The sequence below is a fragment of the Oncorhynchus mykiss genome, chromosome 4 (genome assembly GCF_057628025.1).
Source record: "Oncorhynchus mykiss isolate SJ-2025 chromosome 4, ASM5762802v1, whole genome shotgun sequence".
NCBI lineage: Eukaryota > Metazoa > Chordata > Actinopteri > Salmoniformes > Salmonidae > Oncorhynchus > Oncorhynchus mykiss.
In genome coordinates, this window is record NC_143025.1 from 63,864,141 (window position 1) to 63,891,183 (window position 27,043).

The 27,043-nt window shown below is 42.2% G+C and overlaps 2 protein-coding genes across 15 annotated transcripts in view; both read left to right on the forward strand.

The window, feature by feature from the left end:
- Positions 1-2,909, forward strand: part of LOC110522144 (solute carrier family 22 member 13) — a 31,096-nt gene extending 28,187 nt beyond the window's left edge. For 3 of the 9 annotated variants that reach the window (XR_016495369.1, XR_016495370.1, XR_016495368.1), the window contains 4 exons: positions 598-809; positions 1,094-1,465; positions 1,997-2,205; positions 2,744-2,881. Coding sequence is in view for 3 of the 9 variants with exons in the window: in XM_036975684.2 (XP_036831579.2) it covers positions 598-809; positions 1,357-1,465; positions 1,993-2,205; positions 2,744-2,831 (622 nt within the window). In the remaining 6 variants the exon portion in view is untranslated. Of the gene's footprint in view, positions 1-597; positions 810-1,093; positions 1,466-1,992; positions 2,206-2,743 lie in introns of all 9 variants that reach the window. The other 6 variants (XM_036975684.2, XM_090232543.1, XM_090232541.1 and 3 more) reach the window with 3 other exon arrangements.
- A 4,641-nt stretch (positions 2,910-7,550) lies between these two features.
- LOC110522145 (tyrosine-protein kinase Fyn) overlaps positions 7,551-27,043 on the forward strand; it is a 67,531-nt gene continuing 48,038 nt past the window's right edge. For 2 of the 6 annotated variants that reach the window (XM_036975687.2, XM_090232540.1), the window contains exon 1: positions 7,694-7,854. The gene's annotated coding sequence lies outside the window, so the exon portion shown is untranslated. Of the gene's footprint in view, positions 7,855-25,708; positions 25,788-27,043 lie in introns of all 6 variants that reach the window. The other 4 variants (XM_036975688.2, XM_036975689.2, XM_036975686.2 and 1 more) reach the window with 4 other exon arrangements.

Sequence of the window (27,043 nt, forward strand, 5' to 3'; positions counted from 1 at the left end):
AAAAAAGGCCATGGTGGCAAAGTAAATACAATATAGCAAGTAAAACACTGGAATGGTAGTTTTGCAATGGAAGAATGTGCAAAGTAGAAATAAAAATAATGGGGTGCAAAGGAGCAAAATAAATTAATTAATTAAATACAGTTGGGAAAGAGGTAGTTGTTTGGGCTAAATTATAGGTGGGCTATGTACAGTTGCAGTAATCTGTGAGCTGCTCTGACAGCTGGTGCTTAAAGCTAGTGAGGGAGATATTGTGAAATGTTGTGTTGTATTCCCTATCCAGTCCAAGTTAGAGGAGGCCTTCTTTGTCATTTTACTCTGGTAGAAAAGTCCCTTGATTATGCCAGGGTTGTATTACCCTGTCTGTGGCTAGAGAGACATTGCTGCTTCCTCGACACTTTCTTCTCATTTCCTATTCAATGCACCATTAACCTCTCATCTCTCGCCCTGTGTCCTGTAGCTCCCTACTCTGCATGGTAGACTTGTGGCAAACCAGAGGAATAAGGAAGTCCTTGTTTCACTGCTGTGACAGTTGTGTGTTATTAACCCCTTCTTTGCCTCATCAGTGTTTCCCCTACCATTCCACCTCTGCCTGTCCAGGTTTGTCAACGTGCTGGTCTACTATGGCCTGTCCCTCAACATCTCTGACTTTGGGATGAGCATCTACCTGACCCAGCTGATCTTTGGCCTGGTGGAGATGCCTGCTCGCACCATCACTCTCTTCACCCTCAACCACTCCAGGAGGGTATCCCAGATAGCCTTCCTCGCTGTGGGAGGCCTAGCCTGCCTGCTCACTGTCTTCATTCCCGATGGTACGGAGCTTTCCAGAGGAAACTCTGCTGCCTTTAATGTGCCTTTTGAAGTATTGTTTATAAGCATCCTGAGGTACATGATCAGTTATAGTATCCCCCTAGCACTGAAAATACTCCAGTTGACTGAATGATGACGTTGAATGATGCCGTAGTTGTGTTGTTTTATAGCCCTGTTTATTAGGGTTTAGCTAGTGTCAATGGAAAGTCTTTGTGGCTTGGCACTTGGCTTCTGGTTGAAACTGAAAAGGGTATTCAAGGTATTCATCCACAATATGTATTTGTAGATACCGAGCGTAACCTCCAGGATGTAGAGTAGGAGTTGTTGAAGAACTCCCACCTGCGGCCCTCAGGGAAGTCATGCCAGTCTCACACTCGAGGACACTTCCTTAGGATGTAGACTTGAGCTGCAGGTGCTATGCATATACACAACACAGCTCTTTACCCCTTTAACGTCTAACCCCATCACTTCTCTCTCTCTCTCTCTCTCTCTCTCTCTCTCTCTCTCTCTCTCTCTCTCTCTCTCTCTCTCTCTCTCTCTCTCTCTCAGATCTCTCCATTATTAGAACAATCCTGGCCATGGTGGGAAAGTTTGGGATCACCGCCTCCCTGTCCATAGTCTACGTCTATTCAGCAGAGGTTTTCCCTACTGTCATAAGGTGAGCGTCTGGTCCATAGGGCTCCGGTCAAAAGTAGTGTTCTGCTGACAAATATGGACTGCTGTTGTCTGGGCGTGTTTCCAGCAGAGTCAAACAGGTGTAGATCATGAGGTCACAAAATGAGTCTAACCATCTTTGGAGTTGTTTAAATAATCCTCTCCGCTACTCAGTCAATATCTCTGTGACCTTTCTTTTGTCGTGGAGAGGGGGCTGAGGTATTTCTTGAGCAAGATAACTGGCATCAGTGTGTAACATAACTTGTTTCCCCCATTGCAATAGCCAACTTGGGCTCAGTAGATTTATGCTGCTCAAGGGGGTTTTGACTGTATTAACAATCCTCTTTCATTGTATTCTGTTTTCGATATGCAAAGATATACATTTGCCTTGACGTAAACAATCACAGTAAGTACTGTAATTGCTTTGGGATGTTGGCGAGACTAATCTTGAGCCACAGTCTTTATTACAGCACTTTAAATATAACGTTGTGACGTTAGTTTGGCTGAACAAGTCTCCAATGTGATCCTCAGGCAGAGTGGGATCGGTATGGGCTCCATGTGTGCCCGGGCAGGGGGAGTCCTGGCCCCAATCATCTACCTGTTGAGGGGTGTCAGTAAGAAGGCTCCAATGGTTCTGTTTGGCCTGTGTACTCTGCTAGGGGCAGCCCTCACCCTGCTGTTGCCTGAGACAGTCCACCAGCCCCTGGCTGACAACATACAGGATGTGGAGGGATCCAGCATCAGGTCTTTACCCTCTTTTGTCCACTGAAGGGGAAGAGAGAGCGAATATTGTATTACATAGTATTTAACACTTTAAATTCCTTAGTATTTATCTGTCAATATTATACTCTGGAGATACAGCCTTGAAACCAGGGATGAACATCTAAGCCTGGGTTAGTAGCCATTTCAACCTTTATTATTGTACTATACCTATTATTATAAACTGGGTGGTTCGAGCCCTGAATGCTGATTGGCTGACAGCTGTGGTATGTCAGACCGTATACCACGGGTATGACAAATGTTTTTTTTTACTATTTACGTTGGTAACCAGTTTATAATAGCGATAAGGCACCTCAGCGTTTGTGGTATATGGCCAATATACCACAGTGCCTGGGCTGTGTCCAGGCACAGGTTGTGCCGGGATTAAGAACAGCCCTTAGCCGTGGTATATTGCCCATATACCACACCCCCTTGTGCCTTATTGCTTTATTACTGTGCTGAACTGGTGTTATCTTCATGTGATGTTAATAGTAATCCACAGATATCCCCTTGTCTCTTCTAGTGAGGACTCAGAGGAAGGGAACATGAAACCAGACCTCTATGAGGAATGTCCAACAAGGAACCCAGACATCATAAACGGAAGAACTTAGAGTGGGACAAGCCACCAGTCCGCACCGGATGACTTCTACACGGAAAGACCATTAGCCCAAGGAACTCGACTGTGCATTGTAAGCTATCTGCTAAGAGCGCTTGAACATAGTTGTAGCTCGTAAAGCTATTTCCTATTTCGTACATAAGACAATGATGTCACTTAACTGACATGTTTATACAGTTTTGCTTTATATTGCAAAAATGTTATTTTGTTGTGAAAAGATGTACAGTATATAGATTTTTTATGGTGACTATCAGTTCATATATTGGTTGATAATGAAGTACAGTAGAAACAGTTCATTTATGCACCAAATATAATTTCTTAGCTTCTGTATTCAATGAGTGTACAAAACATTAGGAACACCTGCTCTTTCCATGACAGACTGACCAGGTGAATCCAGGTGAAAGCCGTATTGATGTCACCTGTTAAAACCACTTCAATCGGTGTAGATTAAGTGGAGGAGACAGGTCAAAGAAGGACTATGAAGCTTTGAGACAATTGAGACATGGATTGTGTATGTGTGTCATTCAGAGGTGAATAGGCGAGACAAAATATTTCAGTGCCTTTGAACTGGGTATGGTAGTAGGTGCCATCCAGCCAATTTGACACAACTGTGGGAAGCATTGGACTCAACATGGGCCAGCATCCCTATGGAACGCTTTTGACACCTTGGAGAGTCATGGCCCTGACGAATTAAGGATGTTCTTAGGGGAAAAGGGGGAGCAAGTCAATATTAGGATTAGGATATTATAATGTTTTGAACACTCAGTGTATACTGTCATGGACACACCTTTGTGTGGTTCGAATAGCCTTGTGCTCTTTTTATCCAAATATTTTTGCTGGTGCTTCCTGAACCGGAACTCACTCCCCCGTCTTCCCTGTCTGTTATCTAGTAGGTCTAGTAGGTCTTCCTGAGTGCCTGTCCTATCAGTTTACACACCCCTACAGCACCGCTCATACCTAACAGGTTCACCTTGAGATGTGAACTCAGTTCCAGCCAGCAAATGCCTCATCATGCATTGTGATTTCCTATAAAGACCCAAGTGTCCACACTGTGAAAGAGCAGAGAGAACCAATTATGCAAAATATCACACATTTGCAAGTTGAATAGGGAACCATTTTTTCTATTTGATAATAAACTCTGTGAATTTTGTATTTGACACTCCTAACTCTCACTTTTAGACGTGAATGTGTTTGAAGTGGTTGATCCATGATCATGATGAGTCTTTCTATGCAGTAAGTTGGACTCGTTCTCCAGCACAGCAAGGCTGCTCTCCGGAGTGTTTGTCAGATTACCATGTTGAAATACTAACCATCTGCGTGCGACCTTCTACCGGCCATGGAACCTCGAGGTCCCAGCGTCAACTCCAAGATGACCCAGTCACAGGTCTCTATAGGGTCAGCAGATATGCTGTGGCGAGCCCTAATACAAGACAAGGAAGCCATTGTACAAGAGAGGGATGGATGGACTGAATGATGAACCGTCATGACATTGCCCTCTCTTCAAACACGAAGTTTACATTTCACATTTCCATTACGTTATTAATACTTCTGCTGAAGGCTTTCATTCTGAACGGTTACACTAAGTGTATGACGTAAAGCAGTGGAACGGCAGCACTAACAGCAGAGAAACGGATCCTAGTTTGTGATCTTCAACATTGGGTGGAGCAGGATAGAAAAACTAATTTTAGGACTGTGGTTTGGGTTGGAACTTATCATTTGTTATTACAGTGAATGATTTGACAGGTCTGAATTGTTCCGTTGTCATTGTAAGGCTTAAGAGAGAAAAGCCACAAATTCTTGTTTTGGATGAAATACAGTGTTTGCCTTGCAGTCATGTAGGCTAACCCACTGTAATATATATTAAGTAACAGGAGTCGGGGCTCGTTGTGTTACTGATCACTGCCACTCTTTGGAGAAAAGTGGTACTTGCTTCTATTCTGACATCAGGTGCTGTATACAGTATAAGTACTGTAAGGAAGCACAAGCATTATGATCACAGATATTCTGTTACAATATGTGCATTACCTTTGTACTGTTCTGTGCAATCAGCACTTTTATACATACATAATACATACATACGTATGCGTTTCAGATGTACAGAACCAAAGTACGACTGGAAAATTGTATCCACGCTGTGAGGGGGGAAAAAGAGGAATTCAACTTCATTTATATAAGATAGTTCTGTTTACACAATGTCCGCAATGCTGCGTGTCATTTCAAAAAGGCTTATAGCCAATGGTGAGGGGCAGCTAAGGGGTTGACTAGATGCCAGTGCTAATAGACCACCTCATTGTGGGGAACAACTGCAGGTTCTGTGCTCTCTGACTGACTGAGTAGCTGGCACAGGCATGTAGCATGGCTGTCAATGATTCACTGCTCATGGGGCATTAGAAAACAACTGGCATTTCAATTATTGCCATTTCAATTATAACAGAGGATTCTGAGAGGCAACAGCTGCAAGTACCCACTTGACCATCCCCCCCACGACTGTTCTACCCTTCTTTGTCTGTGAGAGCTTTGACTGAATATTTCATGGTTTTAGTGGCATTGTCGGTGGCAATGCATGTATGTAAAGTAGGCCTACTGTCATTGTAAAACGTGATGTGAAAAGATCCATTGTTCGAAATGACAGAGAAGCTAGTCTGAAACAAGGGTCAAACTGTAGGCTAACCTCTCCATAGATTATCATGCCCACACTGGCATTTGCTCTGGTATTATGCTGAGTGTCACGACTTCCGCTGGAGTTGGTCCCTCTCCTTGTTCGTTCGGCGGTCGAAGTCACCAACTTTCTAGCCATTGCTGATCCTCTTTTCATTTTCCTTTGGTCTTGTCTTGTATCACACCTGGTTCCAATCCCATCAATAACATGTTGTGTATTTAACCCTCTGTTCCCCCTCATGTCCTTGTCGTGATTGTTTGTTTGTAAGCTATGTGTAAGTTATGTTCTGGTGTGCCACGGGTTTTCTACCCACTTGTATTATTTTGTATATTTTGGTTTTCTGAATTTTTGAGCATTTATTAAACTGCTCCGTTTATACAAAGTTCGATCTCCTGCGCCTGACTCCCCTGCCACCAGCACGCACCCCCTTACACTTAGAATGTTTACGCTAGGCCTATGCAATTACTTTCCAGACCCCTGTTTCTAGAATAAAGACATGAGATTGAAAACAGAAGTTTCATAAGTGTGACTACATTTCCATATCTGATCTCACTGGTATTCGAATAATCCAGATCTAATTTCCTGAATTCTATCAAGGTATAATTTTAAGCAGAAAGGTATATATACTTATGTGATGAACGGGAATTTCTCTGGTTCATACTGTTGCCGTCATGACGCAAGTGGCACTATGCTGCCCATTCCTCCCACGTTTCTAGTTTCACCAGCTGTTTCCAGAAACTGATACGTTTTTATTTGCTTGTCATATTGGCCTTTTCTGCAAGCAACAAACTATTTAGCTAGCTTCTAGCCTAGTGTTTGATATGCACTGTGATTTCCTCGTAATTAACCGTGTTGAGTGTCCTGATGAGAAGGCAAACTTGTCAATCTATGCCAGGCAAATTCAGGCATCATCACTCATTTGGATGTATCCAAATTATGTATCCAAATGTCAATAGAATACTGCTTAAACAAACTAGTTGGCTAGCTAGCAAGCAAGGGATAAAAAGGTTGCCATCGAGCATGGCAACGGAACATATAGAACAAACAACTGGGTCGTGTCCATAAACATAGAACCAATTGAACGAACGACTGGGTCGCATCTCTAGCAATCAAAAGATGAGAAAGTGTGAATTTGCTTATAAAAATGAAAATATCAACCAAATTATTATTTTCTACCGGTAAATTTGTGCTTAAGTATTTTTGTCTTTGGCAACTGTGGTATAAGCAGGATAAACACCTCTGTTCTGTACATTACCTTTGAAAAAGAAACCTTGCAAAGGGAGGACGCAGAGTGTGTCGTCCATTATTTCCAAGGTAATGTTTATCCCTTAAATATACCATGGCTTTCAGCCAATCTGTATACAGGACCCAAACTACCTGGTTTATAATAAGGGATAACTGGGGGGAAGTTTGAGTGATGAAAACTGGTAATTGTTGTCTTTAAGCAGCAGAGGGCGCCCCAACGCAATGGTTATCGGAGCGCGTTGTCAGCGCGAGGAATAATTGACTGAATTCCAATAACCTTTGATTGAATCACACTGATGATGATGGTGGTGAGGAGGAGGACATTGCATTATCCTACACTTTTTCCTTGTATTGAGCAGTTATTTTGTATCTTCTCAACTCGAAAAGTATCTAACATTTGGTATTCGTGTAGGCCTATAGGCATGTTAATTGGCCACGCACTGTCCTAATTGAACTGATGCCAGTTTTCCATTACAAAATCCAATTTTTTTCATAGCCTAAATGTGAAGTAGGCATACGTCATCCCTCCATCTATTGATTGACATTCATTATGGGCAACCACGCCTTGTCCTAGTCTAGACCCCAAATTAATCTGATGTCATGGAAATACTTCTAATGCAATAGTATCTCGACTTCAACGCTCTCCACATAGGCCTAGCATGTTGACTTTATCTAACCTGGGGGCGTTCAGTAGGTCACAACATTTTTGGAATGTTCAGATATCAACATGTTAAAGCAAACACGCCTTTCTGACATGTAGAACAAGGAATCACGGAGGTTCTATTTATGGCATTTCTATCTGCAACGTTCGAGCACGTTTGGAAACTGAACGTGGCCCTGTTTACAATCCCCTGTTCCTCACTAAAATAATCCTCCCATTCTATTGGCTGGCGGTGTTGTCAATCACTCCTCTGGTCCCGTTAGTTTAATTGTGGCCCTGCAAAGACAACGCCATCACACTCATCAGCTACAGCAAGGGAGTGGGGTAGCACGAAGATAGCGCTGGATTTCTGCAAGCTATTTGGCCATTATTTTCACAAAAGCTATAAGCGTCTGTCTCACCTACAACTACAATGGAATACATTCGTCCGGTTAATTAAACGACTTCGAATCGGTAAGGAACCATTTATCCTTTACTATCCTGTTTAAGGTTGAATCGCTCCCTATAGCTAACAGTACGAAATGAATTACTTTGATTGTATCAATTGGAACAGCAAATGGGGTCAATTTAGTGTGTTCTTGTGTTTAACGCATTTAGTCTCTTGTCTGTAGGCTGATGTTACAGATCAGATGTTTCCGAAATATATTTATAGGCTTTCGTTGCCCTAATAAGAACGTGCAAATTGCATTGGCCAGTCGCAAGTATCCTGCCCTCGATCCTCGAACGCGTTATGTGTATTCATTAGAAATAAAAATCTATGTGCTGTGTCTGCAAAAACAGTCAACCTTCCGTGCCTTGTCGCATTGAGCCGCTTGGTGAATTTGTTTACCATACAGCACTAGTAGCCTAGTAATAACCATCTCTATCAGCGTTCTACCCAATTCATTCATAAAAGATGGCATCGCGATGAAGGATACAATGAAGCAAATGTTGATTTCTTGATTGGTTTCTATTGGTTGACGAGTCTTTATATGGTGAAGCGCTATAGTCAACCAGTGAACAAGCTTGCCATTACTTGGTTGTGAAGATCGTCGTACTGTATGTTGCCAACTTGTATTCCTTCACATCCTTTACAATGTGTTCATCAGAGCATTTTGTTGATGACCCACTTTTTTCCATTACAAACATTTAGAAATATTACAAGACTTGGATATGACTCTTTCAGAATAACAATGATATTCATGCATATTTCAAATCATCTTAATTACATGAAGTGGGTTGGATAGTAACCTCCCCATTGAATACTCCTGAGAATATGCAGTCTTTGAGAATAAACCAACCCGTTGTTGTGAAATTGGTTGGCACTTTCCTTTGTTAGTTGGGGTCGGTTGTGCTGGTTGACCTCCACATTCTTCTATCAATACAATACAAGGCATCCTTCCTAAAATCAAGTCATGAATGCACTTACGCTAATTCCTCTGTGCAGTACAGGTCCCAGACATAGTAACGGGTTGTGTATTACATAGCTGTGGCCTAGTTTACATAGGCCGATACATTTTCATTGTTTTGCATTATGCTTACCTTACCAAATGGGAGTACTGTTGTATTGTTAGTTTCTTATTCTTTAACTACTTGTCAACAAAGGTCAGATGCCATACCAAGCTATATTTGGTCCATTTCCTTCATACCCTGTAGGAAGGTTTTGTCAAAGACAGGTTAGATACACTACATTACCAAAAATATGTGGACACTTTGGAATGAGATGTTCAACAAGAAAATCATGGGCGTTAATATGGAGTTGCCAGCCGCTTTGCTGCTATAACAGCCTCCACTCATCTGGGAAGGCTTTCCACTAGATGTTGGAACATTGCTGCAGGGACTTGCTTCCATTCAGCCACAAGAGCATTAGTGAGGTTAGGGCATTGATTTTGGGTGATTAAGCCTGGCTCGCAGTCGGCGTTCCAGTTCATCCCGAAAGTGTTCGATGGGGTTGAGGTCAGGGCCTTGTGTTGGCCAGTCAAATTCGTCCACACCGATGTCAATAAACCATCTCTGTATGGACCTCACTTTGTGCACGGGGGTATTGTAATGCTGAAACAGGAAAGGGCCTTCCGCAAACTGTTGCCACGAAGTTGGAAGCACAGAATCGTCTAGAATGTCTTTGTATGCTGTAGCGTTAAGATTTCCCTTCACTGGAACTAAGGGGCCTAGCCGAACCATGAAAAACAGCCCCAGACCATTATTCCTCCTCTACCAAACCTTACAGTTGTTTTTTCCGGTACGGTAGTTGATGTCGGGACGATTGTATCTGGTCTCTCCATCATCTTAGTTGATGGCGAGACAAGTTGCTTAATTCTTCACTAACCCTTGGGCTACACATCACATATGCTGCTCCTCAGTATTGATGTGAATAACTCTCTCAAATGTGTTATTGTTTTCTTTTACTAAAGCTAAGAATGTTAAGACGACTCGCCTAGGCTTGTACTATTCTCCCAACTTCCAGAGTTCCTGTATCTGTTGGTTTTTGACCAATGACTTGGGTTGGCACGGCAACTCGCTGACTAAACTTTACTGCATGTCTTTTACAGAAAAGTTGTTCGTATTACAATTGCAGAACATAGGCCTATATTGCCGGCTTGATTTCAGGTGCCAGGCATGGATGCATAGTATAATTGTTTGGTGTGAAAAGCTGTCTGCAAGGTGCTCCTGCGTTTTTTTTGTTGTTTTTTTTGTTTGCAGGATCCACAATGGTAACCTTGGAAACGACAGAAATCCCTGCTCATGTTGAAATATCATCTTACATAGAAGCCACACACACACACCGACTCAACGTGGTCACAAGGTTACGTTCCATGGGCGGCGGCCCTCTTTTGCACATGTGGGTACGCAGACTCAGGAGCAACTGAGGCCCCTCGTGATGAGTTCAGATTGTCTTGCGGCCCCCACCCCCATCAAATTTGCCCCTCGCCGATGTACACGGATGAGGTTTGTTTTGTCTCATTTCAGCACAAGATAGAGCAAATATTCCCTCCTCTCTCTTCAATATTCCTCAATGTTTTGAAAAAAAGGTTTGGACTTTTCCATAATGCATTTTAGCCACTATTGTCCTTGTAGAAGTTTCAGCTTGGAAAGGGCAAGTGCATGCTGCTCTTGTCATAATGAACTTCCCTACAGAGGCGAGCTCTTTTGGGTAATTTAACCTGATAGTAATGAGGTATGCAGAGCATTTTCCTCTGTGTAATTCACCACTTGGCACCTGGAGTCCACTCCCAGTCAGTCTGCATACAGTGCAGTTTGTAAGTCAGAGATACAGAACTGTACACTTTCTCCCATTCACTCCCATTCTTCTGCTGGAGAGAGAGAGCTGCCAAACCACCATGTTGCTGCTCACTGTTGATCCTGTGACAGCATGGCATGCTGCTACTCTCTGCTGTCGCACCACAGAGAGACAAAACTGCTCTGACCTACTCATACAGTAAATCACGCTACACAGTCACTTCTTTGGACTGGGTTTTTGTGCTTTTCAGGTGCTTTCATCTGAACTGGGATGCTTTGGTTCATATCTTGCCCAACATCGCCACATTTGTTAGCTAAATCAATCCAGGTCTTTGTATTGTCATTTTGGCTGGATTTATGCTAGTTGGATGTGCATAACACAACCCAACCACTTTGTACATTTTGACAATCTGGTTGGGGCCACTGTAGTCACAGTCTTCTGTGTGACATTTCCTGTCCCCTCGCCCTCTCCTCAAATAGCAGAGGCCATTTTGAAAGGGCCATGACCAGGGGCCTGTGTTGTGTTCAGTGCTGATGTAATCGCATAGCTGCTGTTCTGCTCTAAGCCCACGTTCGGTCCGACGTGGGGCTCACGCGTGGGTCGTCCCCCTAACCTCAGAGCTCAGTAGCCGCTCTGTGCTCAGCATCAGCCCAGTGCTCCGAAGGTCACACACAACAACAATGATGCCATTTGTGTGACAAATCTAGTGTGGGGAGATGAAATCTGTCTCTGTGTTTTACAGGTTTTTTTTTTCCGATTGTGTGGTTTACACTGACGTACTGATGGGCTAAAATTAACAGATTTTTACAGATGAGTAAATGTTTAACCATGGATGAATCCAGAGTATGACAGCTTCACTAGGGGGTGTATGTTGACATCACAGGCGGCTGGTGGCGCCTTAATTGGGGAGGACAGGCTCATAGTAATCACTGGAACGAATCAATGGAATGGTATCGAACACATCAAACATTAGGAATGTGACCAAAATAGGTTTTTAACACCTGAGGAACATTGCCAAGTCACAGCCGTTTCTCTCTCAGGCTGATACAGTGACTCATCCATGCTTTTATTACAAGCAGGCTTGACTACTGTAATGCTCTCCTGTCTGGTCTACCCAAGAAAGCCATTGGTCAACTGCAAAACCAGAAAAAAAAACAGAATGCTGCAGCGTGGGTACTGACCAAGACCAGACGGAGAGCACACATTACAGCGGTTTTAAGGTCTCTGTACTAGAGGTCGACCGATTAATCGGAATGGCCGATTAATTAGGGACGATTTCAAGTTTTCATAACACTCGGAAATCGGTAATCTTGGATGTCGATTTTGACAATTTTTTTTTATTGAAATATTTTATTTATTTATTATTATTTTACACCTTTATTTAATCTTTATTTAACTAGGGAAGTCAGTTAAGATCACATTCTAATTTTCAATGACGGCCTAGGAACAGTGGGTTAACTGCCTTGTTCAGGGGCAGAATGACAGATTTTTACCTTGTCAACTCAGGGATTCAATCTTGCAACCTTACGGTTAACTAGTCCAACGCTCTAACCACCTGCCTCACGAGGAGCCCGCCTGTTAAACGAATGCAGTGAGAAGCCACGGTAAGTTGCTAGCTAGCATTAAACTTAATCAATCATAATCACTAGTTATAACTACACATGGTTGATGATATTACTAGTTTATCTAGCGTGTCCTGCGTTGCATATAATCGATGCAGTGCGCATTCGCGAAAAAGGACTGTCGTTGCTCCAACGTGTACCTAACCATAAACACCCATGCCTTTCTTAAAATCAATACACAGAAGTATATATTTTTAAACCTGCATATTTAGCTAAAAGAAATCCAGGTTAGCAGGCAATATTAACCAGGTGAAATTGTGTTACTTCTCTTGCTTTCATTGCACGCAAAGTCAGGGTATAAGCAACAGTTTGGGCCGCCTGGCTCATTGCGAACTAATTTGCCATTATGACATAACATTAAAGGTTGTGCAATGTAACAGCAATATTTAGACTTAGGGATGCCACCCGTTAGATAAAATACGTAACGGTTCCGTATTTCACTGAAAGAATAAACGTCTTGTTTTCGAGATGATAGTTTCCGGATTCGACCATATTAATGGCCTAAGGCTCGCATTTCTGTGTGTTATTATGTTATAATTAAGTCTATGATTTGATAGAGCAGTCTGACTGGCTTTTTTTGTCCTCCAATAATCGGTATCGGCGTTGGAAAATCATAATCGGTCAACCTCTACTCTGTACTGGCTGCCTGTGAGTTTTATAATTAATTTTAAGATTCTTCTATTGGTTTTTACAGTGGCAAGAAAAAGTACAGTATGTGAACCCTTTGGAATTACCTGGATTTCTGCATGAACTGGTCATAAAATTTGATCTGATCGTCATCTACGTCACAACAGTAGACAAACACAGTCTGCTTAAACTAATAACACACAAACAATTCTACGTTTTCATGTCTTTATTGAACACACCGGGTAAACATTCACAGTGTAGTTACAGATCATACCTGCACAGCGGTCAGGAGGGATTTTGGACCGTTCATCTTTACAAAACTGTTTCAGTTCAGCAATATTCTTAGGATGTCTGGTGTGAGCCGCTCTCGAGGTCATGCCACAGCATTTTAAATCGGATTGAGGTCAGGACTCTGACTGGGCCACTCCAGAAGATGTATTTTCTTCTGTTGAAGCCATTGTGTTGTTGATTTACTTCTGTGTTTTGGGTCGTTGTCCTATTGCATCACTTAACTTCTGTTGAGCTTCAATTCGCAGACAGATAGCCTTACATTCTCCTGCAAAATGTCTTGATAAACTTGAGAATTCATTTTTCCGTCGATGACAGCAAGCTGTGCAGGCCCTGGGGCAGCAAAGCAGCCCCAAACCATGATGCTCCCTCCACCATACTTTACAGTGGGATGAAGTTTTGATGTTGGTGTGCTGGGCCTTTTTTTCTCCACACATAGTGTTGTGTGTTCCTTCAAAACAGCTCAACTTTGGTTTCATCTGTCCACAGAATATTTTGCCAGAAGCGCTGTGGAACATCCAAGTGCTCTTTTGGGAACTTCAGACGTGCAGCAATGTTTTTTTTTTGACAGCAGTGGCTTCTTCCGTGGTGTCCTCCCACGAACACCATTCTTGTTTAGTGTTTTACATATCGTAAACTAGTCAACAGAGATGTTAGCATGTTCCAGAGATTTCTGTAAGTCTTTAGCTGACACTCTAGGATTATTCTTAACCTCATTGAGCATTCTGCACTGTGCTCTTGCAGTCATCTTTGCAGGACAGCCACTCCTAGGGAGAGTAGCAACAGTGCTGAACTTTCTCCATATATAGACCATTTGTCTTACTGTGGACTGATGAACATCAAGGCTTTTAGAGATACTTTTGTAACCCTTTTCAGCTTTATGCAAGTCAACAATTCTTCATCTTAGGTCTTCTGAGATCTCTTTTGTTCGAGACATGGTTCACATCAGGCAATGCCTCTTGTGAATAGCAAACTCACATTTTGTGAGTGTTTTTTTTTTATATAGGGCAGGGCAGCTATAACCAGCATCTATTGGACTCCAGGTTAGCTGACTCCTGACTCCAATTAGCTTTTGGAAAAGTCATTAGCCCCGAGGTTCACATACTTAAGCACACTATGTTTGTCTATTGTTGTGACTAAGATGAAGATCAGATCAAATTGTATGACTAATTTATGCAGAAATCCAGGTAATTTCAAAGGGTTCACATACTTTTTCTTGCCACTGTAAGTCAATCCACATTTGTGCACTCCAATACATGTCAGACATGTTTTTAAGTTATGCACCCAGTAGGTCCCTCAGGTCCTCTGGCACTGGCCTTTTAACTACCCCAAAGCCTAGGACCAAGAGGCATGGAGAGGCAGCCATTAGTTACTATGCCCCAAGCCTCTGGAATAGCCGTCCAGAAAACCCGAAACTGTGGACATATTTAAAAGAGATCTTAAAACACATATTTTTAGCTTTGCTTTTCTTTAGTTTTTTTTATCTTGTTCGTTATGTAGTAAATATTTCAGCTTTTATTTGAGTTTTTTATGAGTTTTTTCCTGTAAAGCACCATTCCGTTGCATTCCACTTCTGAAATGTGCTGTATAAATAACGCTTGATTTGATACCATTCCATTTACTCCGTTCAAGACTTCATTATGAGCCGTCCTCCCCTCAGCAGCCTCCTGTGGTTGACATGGGAAGCTAGGAGATCATATGATTTCCTCCACGTGAATCCCCAGAAGCATCTTTGTGTCGTTTCTGCTTTTGCATTTTTACTTTAGTGATATGAAAGGCCGGTGTGTTCACTTCTTCACAGCTCGTAGACTCCTCCGCAAAATGAAACATGGTGGAAAGAATATGACTGAAACCGAAGCATGTGCCGCTGGGTCATTGTTGCACTAACATCATCGGATAAAATGATGTGCATGCAACTGATATGCTTGCATGAAAGCCTGTCAAAACAGGGTTGGCTCAGGCCTCATGGAGATGGCCATCTTGGGAATATTCCTTCAAAGCGGAATTCAATTAGCTGGACTGTTTGTCTAACAAGTCCCCAGAGCCAGATCATATCACACACAGACACTGTCCCTTATCAACACCCACACCACCTCTACCTGTGTGGGGGGAGGTCCATTATGAATTCTTGTCACCAGACATTTGACCTGCAGCATTTTAATTTACCAGACATTTTGAGAAATTTACCGGACCCATATGCATTGGGTACATAACCTGATTAGGGCGTCCTCCCACGGTGCTCAGAATGACAGAAATCACATTCAGATTACGGTAATTAGTCTTAACACAACATACAAGTGAAGGATGCAACGACGTGTGTCCTTCCCGTGCACTTTGAAGATGTTATAATAACTATCCGCGTTGACTTTTCTCCGTCAACAAGATGAGTAATGAACAGTAGCCTATGTATAGGCGGCACGTGAGTTTCATGTTTGGGGAAGCAAAACAAAAAAAATAAATGCACCTTTTACAATAAAGCATTCCATGCATCACCGCATTTGCAGACTTATGGGATGAGTAGATTGGATAGTCATAACTTAGGCTAATAATATAACTCAATCACTGTTCGCAAAAAAAGACTGTTCAATCCATGGCTGAATACACATAACGTAGAGGCTTGGGTTATAGGCAATATCAGATACTTGTATTCTTTCTTTGCATGGGGAAAAACACATTTTATATGACTGGAGACGTTTTAGCAGAATATGTTTTAATACTACAAATGACAGGATAGCCTACTCTGCTGACACTGACAAACAAACAGATCAATAAAAACAACGTTGTCCATTTATCATTTTGGCAGTTTAATTCAATTGACTTAGGGAAAGCTTAGTTTCCCCTACCTAGCCTTATGGACGCGCCACCTATGAGAATATACTATTCCCCCATAAACTTTTATACTACCTATTCTATTGGTCAGCTTGTCAAGAAAGAAATGGCCCAAACAGACTCTGGAACAGTTGTGGGACAGTTGAGCTCAAATTCATACGACCAGTAGGCCTAGGATACATTTAAAGGCTTAAAATGTTGATAAACTATTTCTTCACATTATTAGCGCAGCAATGTGCGCAAGGCAGCAGGCTACATATGAATTTGGAGACCGGACAATGAAAGACAGTTAAACCAATAGAACATGGTTTCAAAGGCATATGGACGTCTTTTATACAATAACTGCCTCCACGGATATGGTCGGATTTTGAATAAGCTACTATGAAGCAAGGTAAAACCTGCCTCATAATATGTAGTAAAAAAAATCAGGTTTCAAAAAATTAAGTAGATACACTGAACAAAAATATAAAACGCAACATGTAATGGTCTGGTCCCGTGTTTCATGAGCTGAAATAAAAGATCCCAGAAATGTTCCATATGCACAAATATTGTGCACAAATTTGTTTACATCCCTGTTACTGAAGATTTTTCCCTTGCCAAGATAATCCATCCATCTGGCAGGTGTGGCATATCAACAAGCTGATTAAACATGATCCTTACACAGAGGCACCTTGTGCTGGGGACAGAAGGCCACTCTAAAATGTGCAGTTTTGTCACATAACACAATGCCACAGATGTCTCAAGTTTGAAAGGGAGCGTGCAATTGGCATGCTGACTGCAGGAATGTCCACCAGAGCTCTTGCCAGAGAATGTATTGTTAATTTCTCTACCATAAGCCGCCTCCAATGTCATTTTAGAGAATTTGACAGTCCACGTATGGCGTCGTGTGGGCAAGCGGTTTGGTGATGTCATCGTTGTGAACAAAGTGGTCCATGGTGGCGGTGGGGTTATGGTATTGGCAGGCATAAGCTATGGACAACGAACACAATTGCATTTTATAGATGGCAATTTGAATGCACAGAGATACCGTGGTGAGATCCTAAGGCCAATTGTCATGTCAAACATCTGCCACCATCCCCTCATGTTTCAGCATGATAATGCACAGCCCCATGTTGCAAGGATCTGTACACAATTCCTGGAAGTATCAGGACTCAGGATAAGACTCCGATGCAGACAGTTCGAATCACAGATGTTTATCAAACAGGGGGCAGGCAAACGACAGGTCAAGGGCCGACAGAGGTCATTAATCCAGGGCAATGTCAGTAAGGTACAGAACGGCAGGCAGGCTTAGGTCAGGCAGAGGTCAGTAATCCAGGGCAATGTCAGAAGGGTACAGAACGGCAGGCAGGCTCAGGGCAGGCAGAATGGTCAAAACCGGGAGGATTAGAAAATAGCAACTCGAAAACGGGAAAACACGCTGGTAGGACTTGACGGGAAAAGACGAACTGGCAACAGACAAACAGAAAACGCAGGTATAAATACACAGGAGATAATGGGGACAAATGGGAGACACCTGGTGGGGGTGGAGACGAGCACAAGACAGGTGAAACAGATCAGAGTGTCTCAGGAAGCTGAACATTTCCCAGTTCTTCCATGGCCTGCATACTCACCGGACATGTTACCCATTGAGCATGTTTGGGATGCTCTGGATCGACGTGTCCGACAGCGTGTTCCAGTTCTCGACAATATCCAGCAACTTCACACGGCCATTGAAGAGGAGTGGGACAACATTCCACAGGACACAATCAACAGCCTGATCAACTCTATGCGAAGGAGATGTGTCATGCTACATGAGGCAAACGGTGGTCACACCATTTACTGACTGGTTTTCTGATCCACGCCCCTACCTTTTTTGTTAAGGTATCTGTGACCAACAGATGCATATCTGTATTCCCAGTCATGTAAAATCCACAGATTAGGGCCTAATTAATTTATTTCAATTGACTGATTTACTTATATGAACTGTAACTCAGTAAAATCTTTTGAAATTGTTCCGTGTTGTGTTTATATTTTGGTCATATGTTTTCAAAATGGATACTGCCTCCAGCTCATTGCGAAGTGGTGTGTGATGCGCTGAGGAAGTCTGCCTCATGTTGCCTCTCCGAATGGGAAACAAACTTCAATTACCATTTGAGAAATAAAAATAGTAGCTTATTTTAATCGGGGCCCAAAAACAATTTAACACATGATTGCATTTACAATAGAATTGTTGCGTAATGATTGGGCTTCTAAAAACGCTGTCATCCTCTCTGTACTATGTGCCTGTGATAAATAAGTTACATAACGAATATATACACCCGCCAATTTAATTACACCAAATGATGCAACCCATAGACCGATAAGCATGACCGGTCCAATGTATTTACATCAACTGGTATTTCCATTAATGAATAGGCTAAAAAGCATTATTTTTGCAATCAGATTTTTTCTTCTCCCGGACAATTGCCCAGTGCCAATTTTATTAATCTGCTTTTCTTTCTTTTTTTGTTGTTGCCAAAAGCAGATTTTTACTGGCTAATGGAAACCCTGGTGTGTGTGTGTGTGTGTGCTTGCTTGTGGTATTGTTGCCTGGGGAAGGAAACTAGTGATTTCTTGGTACTGAAAGAGGTTTACAGTGAAAGCAGAAATAGCCTATACACTGGTGTGGTGTCACTAAGTGGTAACTGACTATACATATATCATTCAAGGAAATGTGCTGTTTTTTTTTTTCATTTTAAATTGGTTTGAGAGCATCAGCACAGAGCCAGGGATTCCCCTAATAGTGTCCCGAACTGTTTCTATTTTAATCTCGCTCTCTCCTATTTAATCTCTCAAACTCCAATGTACCGTACCTTTCATCTTCAATAAAGGTCTGTATTCAGGAGCTTTGCAGTCCTAATGGCACTCTTATGATGCAAACTGGCAAGACTATATTTAAGATTATATTGCTAAATAAGTACATGGATTCTACCAACCACCAGCCTAAATGTTCTTACCACTGCACAAGTACTGAGGCAGCAATGATAGGTTCTCATAGCAGGTTTCCGCCATATGCTGCTGTCGGGAAACAAGCTAAATCTCCATCCAATCCTCGTGGGGCTTTACACACAGCTGGGAGAGCACACAAAATATTTCCTGTGGAAAATGAGGAGAAAATGAAAACCGAGGGTTTTCCCTTTATTACTTTGTGAATCGATGTTAGACTTCATATTGCCTTGTGTTGGATTGTATATAGGGAATGCTTCGTCCTTTGTTGAATGGCAAGACGATTTCTCTCTCCTAAAGACTTTGCATATGAAATGATATCAGTATAACATATTGTGGGTGGTAAGATTGTGTGCCTGTGTATGTTGTGATATGTATGACTCGGACATGTAACTTAACGAAATAGGCTTTCAATTGGAAACGTTTGAGTCGTATGCTCTCGTAGTATGCTGCGACCTGTAATCTCTCGTTGGCTGGCCCTCGGCTTCATATTCGTCGCCAAACCCACTGGCTCCAGGTCATCGACAAGTCTTTGCTAGGTAAAGCCCCGCCTTATCTCAGCTCACTGGTCACCATAGCAACACCCACTCCTAGCACGCGCTTCAGCAGGTATATTTCACTCGTCATCCCCAAAGCCAACTCTTCCTTTGGCCGCCTTTCCTTCCAGTTCTCTGCTGCCAATGACTGGAACGAATTACAAAAATCACTGAAACTGGAGACTTATATCTCCCTCACTAACTTTAAGCATCAGCTGTCAGAGCAGCTTACCGATCACTGCACCTATACACAGCCCATCTGTAAATAGCCCACCCAACTACCTCATCCCCATATTGTTATTTATTCTTGCTCTTTTGCACTCCAGTATCTCTACTTGCACATCATCATCTTCACATCTACCACTCCAGTGTTAATGCTAAATTGCAATTATTTCGCCACTATGGCCTATTAATTGCCTTTCCTCCGTAATCTTAATACATTTGCACACAGTGTATATGGATTTTTCTATTGTGTTATTGACTGTACGTTTGTTTATCCCATGTGTAACTAACTCTGTGTTGTTGTTTTTGTCGCACTGCTTTGCTTTATCTTGGCCAGGTCGCAGTTGTAAATGAGAACTTGTTCTCAACTGGCCTGCCTGGTGAAATAAAGGTGAAATAAAAAATACATATAGTGTCATTTTCCCCCGCCATAATAAAGTGTGAATCATGAGGGTGGTGCTCTCTCCATTGAACAAGATAATGAAAAGAGAATACAGTATACTATGTTTGGTCATTTATTAATGATGATATGCTGCCCTGATGTCTGCATTTTCAAGGGAAAACAAAAGTCTGCTGTGTGTCTGTGGCCCAGGAAGTTTTTAAATTTTTTATGAATATTTAATTAATCCTATGAATGTGCTAGCTGTGTTTTAATGTCATGCATGTGGGTCGTTCCATGTCATTTCAGTAAGCCATGACACCGGCCACCTCAGATTGTTATGAAATCGTTTCTGTAGTTAGAAACCGATAAGATAAGCATTCCAGAAACATTATTTGTTGAAATATATTTGCACCCAAATAGGCCCTTTTAATTGATATGATTTCATATAATATTCAATAATTATAGTACCGTACGTCCTATTTGGACCAAACTTTTTTTCTAACAATGAAAACGACATGAGTAATCCAAGGAAGTGGCCTAAAGCCATCCACGGAACCTCCACACCCCATTCCAATCCCACCCCAATAACGGGTATAAAGTATCAGTTCTCTGTTTGACGAGTAGTATGGAGCTGCGGCTAGGAGTATTGTTTCTTCATCCTATGTTATGTATTCTCAGTGGATTTTTGTTTTTGTCTGTTCAGAGAAATTAGTCATGGAAGTTACACAATGAATATATACACCCAGCAATTTAATTCCACTAAATAATGCAACCCATAGACCAATAAGCATGACCGGTCAAATCTATTTACATCATCTGGTATTTCCATCAATGAATAGGCTATCCTACATCTTGATATTACCAGGCTCTGACCACTAGATGGTGCTGTTCCTGCTACTAGGTAATTATTTTATAAAGAACATCTCCACCCCATTGTTAAAGGGATAGTTCATCCAAATTACAAAATTACATATTGGTTTTCTTACCCTGTAAGCAGTTTGTGATAAGCTACGACATTAATCCAGGCTTTGGTTTTGTTTACCTGGCCACTGTTTCAAATGCTAACTTTTTAGCATAGTGGCACAAATCCAATAAAATATAAGCATTTTCACACTTCATATCCAAAGCATCTATAAGTAACATAATTGAGTTACACAATACATTTTTAGATATTTTAGGGTGATTTGGACATGAGGCATGGAAATGCTAATATAGGTACCATTTACTTACATTGGATTTGTGTCACATTTGAAACAGTTAAACATTGTCTGAGTGGTGCCTGTCTGGCCATACTCTACTGTACTACTGTATAGTGATATACACTTGTACAGTAGAACTGTACAACAGGTAGCAGTTAAACTGTCTCTGAGGAGTGCCTGTCTGCCCTCCATGCTCCCCGCTCCTCCTCTCTGTTGCCTCTCTGCAGTGTCATTTCTCTGCAATGCTGATGCAGCTGCTGCTGGCTGGGGGGGCTGACAAAGGAGACGATTGCTCATCCTGGCATCACCCCGGCCTCCTTGCTGGAGCACCAGGCCTAGGCCCTCAATATGCCCCATTTAAATTCCCCGTCATTGCTAGTGGATAAAGCAATATTGACAGAAGTATAGAGCTTTACCTCGAGGAAGCTCAGTAAACGTCAAAGGGGCCTTAAGCCATTGTTAATGTTAATTTCTTTCTATTTAATCACTGTAGTGGGAGAGCAGCAACAGAGCTGGAAGTAATATGGGTTTATAATTTTTTTTTTATATATAATCAAACACTTCCTTTGCAAGTCATTTTAAAGGAATTTCATTATCTCATAATTGTGTTACATATTCAGTGGTGACAATTACAAACCTGGCCCTTTTGTTGCAAATTTCCCCAACGCTAGGTTAATGGGAGGTCTCATTGGGGTATAGGCTACAGTGATTCGTCATCCAAAATGTCTTTAAACTCTAACCTTTCATTCATTGTAATCCATTTTCTCCACTCTGTCTGTATAAACACTCTACAATCCTTGGTACTTCTTTATTTTTACTATTTTCTACATTGTAAAATAATAGTGAAGACATCATAACTATGAAATAACACATATTGAATCATGAAGAAACAAAAAAGTGTTAAACAAATCAAAATATATTTTATTACTTTAAAGTAGCCACCCTTTGCCTTGATTAATGCTTTGCACGCTCTTGGCATTCTCTCAACCAGCTTCATGAGGTAGTCACCTGGAATGCATTTCAATTAACAGGTGTGCCTTCTTAAAAGTTCATTTGTGGAATTTCTTTCCTTCTTAATGCGTTTGAGCCAATCAGTTGTGTTGTGACAAGGTAGGGTTGGTATACAGAAGATAGTCCTATTTGGTAAAAGACCAAGTCCATATTATGGCAAGAACAGCTCAAATAAGCAAAGAGAAACGACAGTCCATCATTACTTTAAGACATAAAGGTCAGTCAATCAGGAAGATTTCCAGAACTTTGAAGGTTTCTTCAAGTGCAGTCGCAAAAAAACATTAAGCGCTATGATGAAACTGGCTCTCATGAGGACCGCCACAGGAAAAGAAGACCCGGAGTTACCTCTGCTAAAGAAGTTCATTAGAGTTACCAGCCTCAGAAATCAGCAATTAACTGCATCTCAGATTGCGGCCCAAATAAATGCTTCACAGAATTCAAGTAACAGACACATCTCAACATCAACTGTTCATCAACTGCTATTACAGCATTCTGCAGCGATACGCCATCCCATCTGGTTTGGGCTTAGTGGGACTATCATTTGTTTTTCAACAGGTCAATGACCCCAAACACACCTCCAGGCTGTGTAAGGGCTATTTGACCAAGGTTGAGGGTGATGGAGTGCTGCATCAGATGACCTGGCCCGACCTCAAACCAATCGAGATGGTTTGGGATGAGTTGGACCGCAGAGTGAAGGAAAAGCAGCCAACAAGTGCTCAGCATGTGGGAACTCCTTCAGGACTATTGGAAAAGCACTCCAGGTGAAGCTGGTTGAGAGAATGTCAAGAGTGTGCAAAGCCGTCATCAAGGCAAAGGTTGGCTACTTTGAAGAATCTTAAACAAATCAAAAATATATATTTCATATTCAACACTTTTTTTGGTTACTACATGATTCCATTTGTGTTATTTCATAGTTTTGATGTCTTCACTATTATTATACAATGTAGAAAACAATACAAATAAAGAAAAACCCTTGAATGAGTATGTGTGTCCAAACTTTTGACTGGTACTGTATAGTGCACTACTTTTGACCAGGTTCCATAGGGCTCTGATCACAAGTAGTGCACTATATAAGGAATAGACGCAGCCAGAGAGCCTCCATGTGAAGGCTGTCTGCTCAAATCCATTCCTGACCTGTCAATCAAAGTCCACATCTGTCAAAGGACATACTGTAGATACAGCTGCCATTGAAATGGATAAGTGACTAGGCCCTTGCCTGTAGAGGTAAGCCATGGTATTAACTTGGTGTGCATTATACGAGAGTATAGATGTAGATTGGGGCTAGGCTGTGGTTACTATCTCTCAGGCTGTATATGACGTGCCCCTGCTTAGTACCTACCCAGCAGGCTGTGAATGGAGAGCTCCTCCCCCTCTGCAGAGCCACTGTATCAGCCGTAGCTTTTGTCTGCTCTCCACTCAGTAAAGAGCGACAGTAAGAATGACTGAGCGCGCTGTACCCGGCCAGTCATGTGATCTGTGTGTGGCTGAATGCTCTCCCCTGCAGGCCTCAGCCTCAGCCCCATTATGTTCGATAGAGAAAGGGAGCACGCATGTGGACGAAAATCCTGTTTCACTTCCACACATAGGGCACTGCCAGTATATTTTTGGGACTCCCAATGTTTCCTCCACATAAACGCCCCAAAATATGATCGCTCAGCAAACCCTCAATAATGGTGTCTGGCAGAACAGAATGCTACTGAATGAGGGTACTTGTTTTTTTTTGTCCCTCTATCTCCAAATTAGACTTTTAAATGTTTGCAGGGTTTTGACAAACTGATATCCTTTTACATTTGCATGCCATTTAATCCTTTATGTTAAATGCCAGCCTTTGAATAGCTATCTCAGCCATCGGTCTGTGATATCTGCAGGATAATGGAATGGCTCCAATATGTGACGTCATGACCATCACAGAACAACAGTATGGGTCAAGGAAAGTCTGAAGGAGGAGTGAGAATGTCAAACATGATTATTGCCTGTCTTTACTAGCCCATTCTCTGTTCTCTGCCAGCAAGGTCTGTCTGTCTGTGTGGCCAGCCACCGTCAGACAGAGGTAATTAACTACTGAAGCTGCCTCACACGACGGGGAACTCTCATATTTTCTGCCCACCAATTTCGTCTGGCCTTACTATCTAAAATCAGTATCTATTCCTTTTAGCCTGATTTGTGAGTTTTTTTAATTGAAAAATCCTGTTCCTAAAGTGTTTGCATCACAGTTTTGGGTGTACGAATGAAGTCCGTTTATGCGTGCGCATGTGTATGTGTGTACACGTGCATGCCAGTTAATGACATGACACATGCTCCAATACAGCCAGAGTATTTAGACTCTATACAAACTGGGGAATTACACACAACCAAACTTCAGAGACAAAATAATATCTCACCTTTTTTTCTCATACCCGTTACAGCAAAGTCACAAACCGTTAACAGATTCAGATCGAAACAGATGCATCATAACAGTGCTCTGCTTAGAAGACAAGTTTGTGTGTTTTTATGAGTTATCATTGCTGTTTTAGATGAAGTGCGTTTAGTCAATTTACCATGTAGCTAACGCCTGTCCCTATGGGCATAATGACTCCACTGTTGAAACATTAGTGTTTCAAACTGCTGGCAGGGCGTGGTGCATTTGTTGCTCGCTGTTTCAAGTGGAGATTGATTTATGTGCAAGTACATTGGCTGTTCTCCTTTATGTGTGAATGCATTTGGGGGTAGTAGATGCAAAACAGAGTTATGGTTCTTCAGATCTTACCATCTCAGTTTTAATGAATTTATGTATGCTTTTTTTGGTGCTTTGATCAGTTTACTGCTGTGATTTCTACTGGAAGGCTGAAGTGGCCTCTGTCTGTTATGAAGCCAATATAAGGTTTCCTAGATACTCAAGTTGGCATAAGTTACTCAATAAATTGGGTTGTTAATTGCTTAAATCGCGCCTTGCCTCACGCATATCATCTGTAGTAAATCCCAAGTATCAAAGCTTGGTAACACCTGTATGAGGCTCTTGACTGAAGATTCTTGATGAAAACCACTCTCGTTCAGGCAATACTCTTTCAGCTCAGAACATTGAATGAATTGACCCCCCCCCCCCCCCCCCCCTCCCCCAAAATCCACGTACCTGCTACAGGAAATGCCAGAGAGAAAAGAGGCCGTCATACAGACGGGTTTTTTTATTTTTATTAAGCTGCCTCCGAGAGTGTGTTCTGCACTTCAACCTGTTGTTTACCAATGGGCAGATCTTGAGGTCACTGTCCAACAGAGCGCAGCCTGTCGCTACCATTCGCTCTGAGGGCCAGGGCAGAAATACCATTTTGGGAGTGAAGGATACAGTAACTGACATTGGCTGGCGCACACTGTTGATAGTCATGTTTCATTGAATGCGATAAATGAATAATTGAAATGTATTTCTCTCCCCGCAGGGCCTCTGTTTTTTGTTTTTTTTTGCGCTGCACAAAGCCATGTGGAGTAAATAAATATCCTGATACGCTGAAACCAGAGGTACGTACACGCACGCTGTCACAGCAATTACTGCTCTCAAACCAGCCAGGCTCACACACACACACACCAGCTGGCAACCGCTGTTCTGAAGTTTGTGCTATAGGCTGTCCACAGCTACACTGTCTGTCTTTGTCAACCTCTACAAGTAGGATGTTATACACAGCACTCATAGAAAATGTGTCTCCCAGCTTGGCAGTGGGGCTGTGGTTTTCCTAGTGCACCTCAAATCCCATGTGACCAAGTCAGGAAGGAGATAATCAGTAGTATCCCCATTTATTTCAGAGTCTCACGTTGTCTGGGACCTGTAGGGTAAAAAAAAAACAAGGCACAGGATGTTTTGGCTTGACTTTATGTGACCTGACTCCAATGGGATTCCAGCGGGCTGTGCTCTCTCTCGCTTTCTCTCTGTCTGTCTGTCTCTTACCCTGACTTTCTCTCTCTCTGTCTGTCTCTTACCCTTTCTTTCTCTCTCTCTCTCTCTCGCTCTTACTCTGTCCATCTGTCTGTCTCTCGCTCTCTCTGCCGGTCTGTCGCTTGCTCTCGCTCTCTCTCTCTCTCTCTCTCGCTCTACTTTAATCCTCTCTGCGCTGCAAGCGAAAGCTCTCTGCGGGTTGGCCCAGAACTTTACCCTACCAGCAGGTCAATCTGGTGTCAAAGAGTGCACATACATGTGTTCTCGCTGTCCTTATACATACAACCGTTCTGAGCGGTTATCCTGCTTTCTCAGTGTCTTGACTGTCTTAACGTTTCTCTTTCACAAGTGACGCACAATGTCTTTGAAAAAATGAATTCTTAAGAAACATGTTTTTCAGTTTGATCATGATTGCTGGGACTAGTGCACTATATAGTGATAGTAAATAGGATGCCAATTGGGACCTAGTCTATATCAGTCAAAAACACAGTGGCTTTCTTTTGCTTGGCAGTGAGCTCACTTGTTTTGTGACCATTTGGGAATATCAGCATAGAGCTCGAGCCATGCTTTGGCCCTGTCAAAGGGCCTGCACTCTGCGGTTTCCTTTTCCTGTGTGTGGAGTGCAGTATGGGCAGGCCGACAGACAAAGGGGATGTATTGTGATGGGAACCCCGCCGGTCAGTCCGGAGCAAGTGTACAACAGGCTATAAATGGAAAGGAAGCTTTTTGGGGGGGGGGACTGAATTCCTCAGCAGTGGCAGAGTGGAAACCGGTTGGTGCACAAGGGTTTCTTCTTCCAAGAACCAGCTTTTAGCTTCCATCAAGCCAACTGGGTATTTAGCAG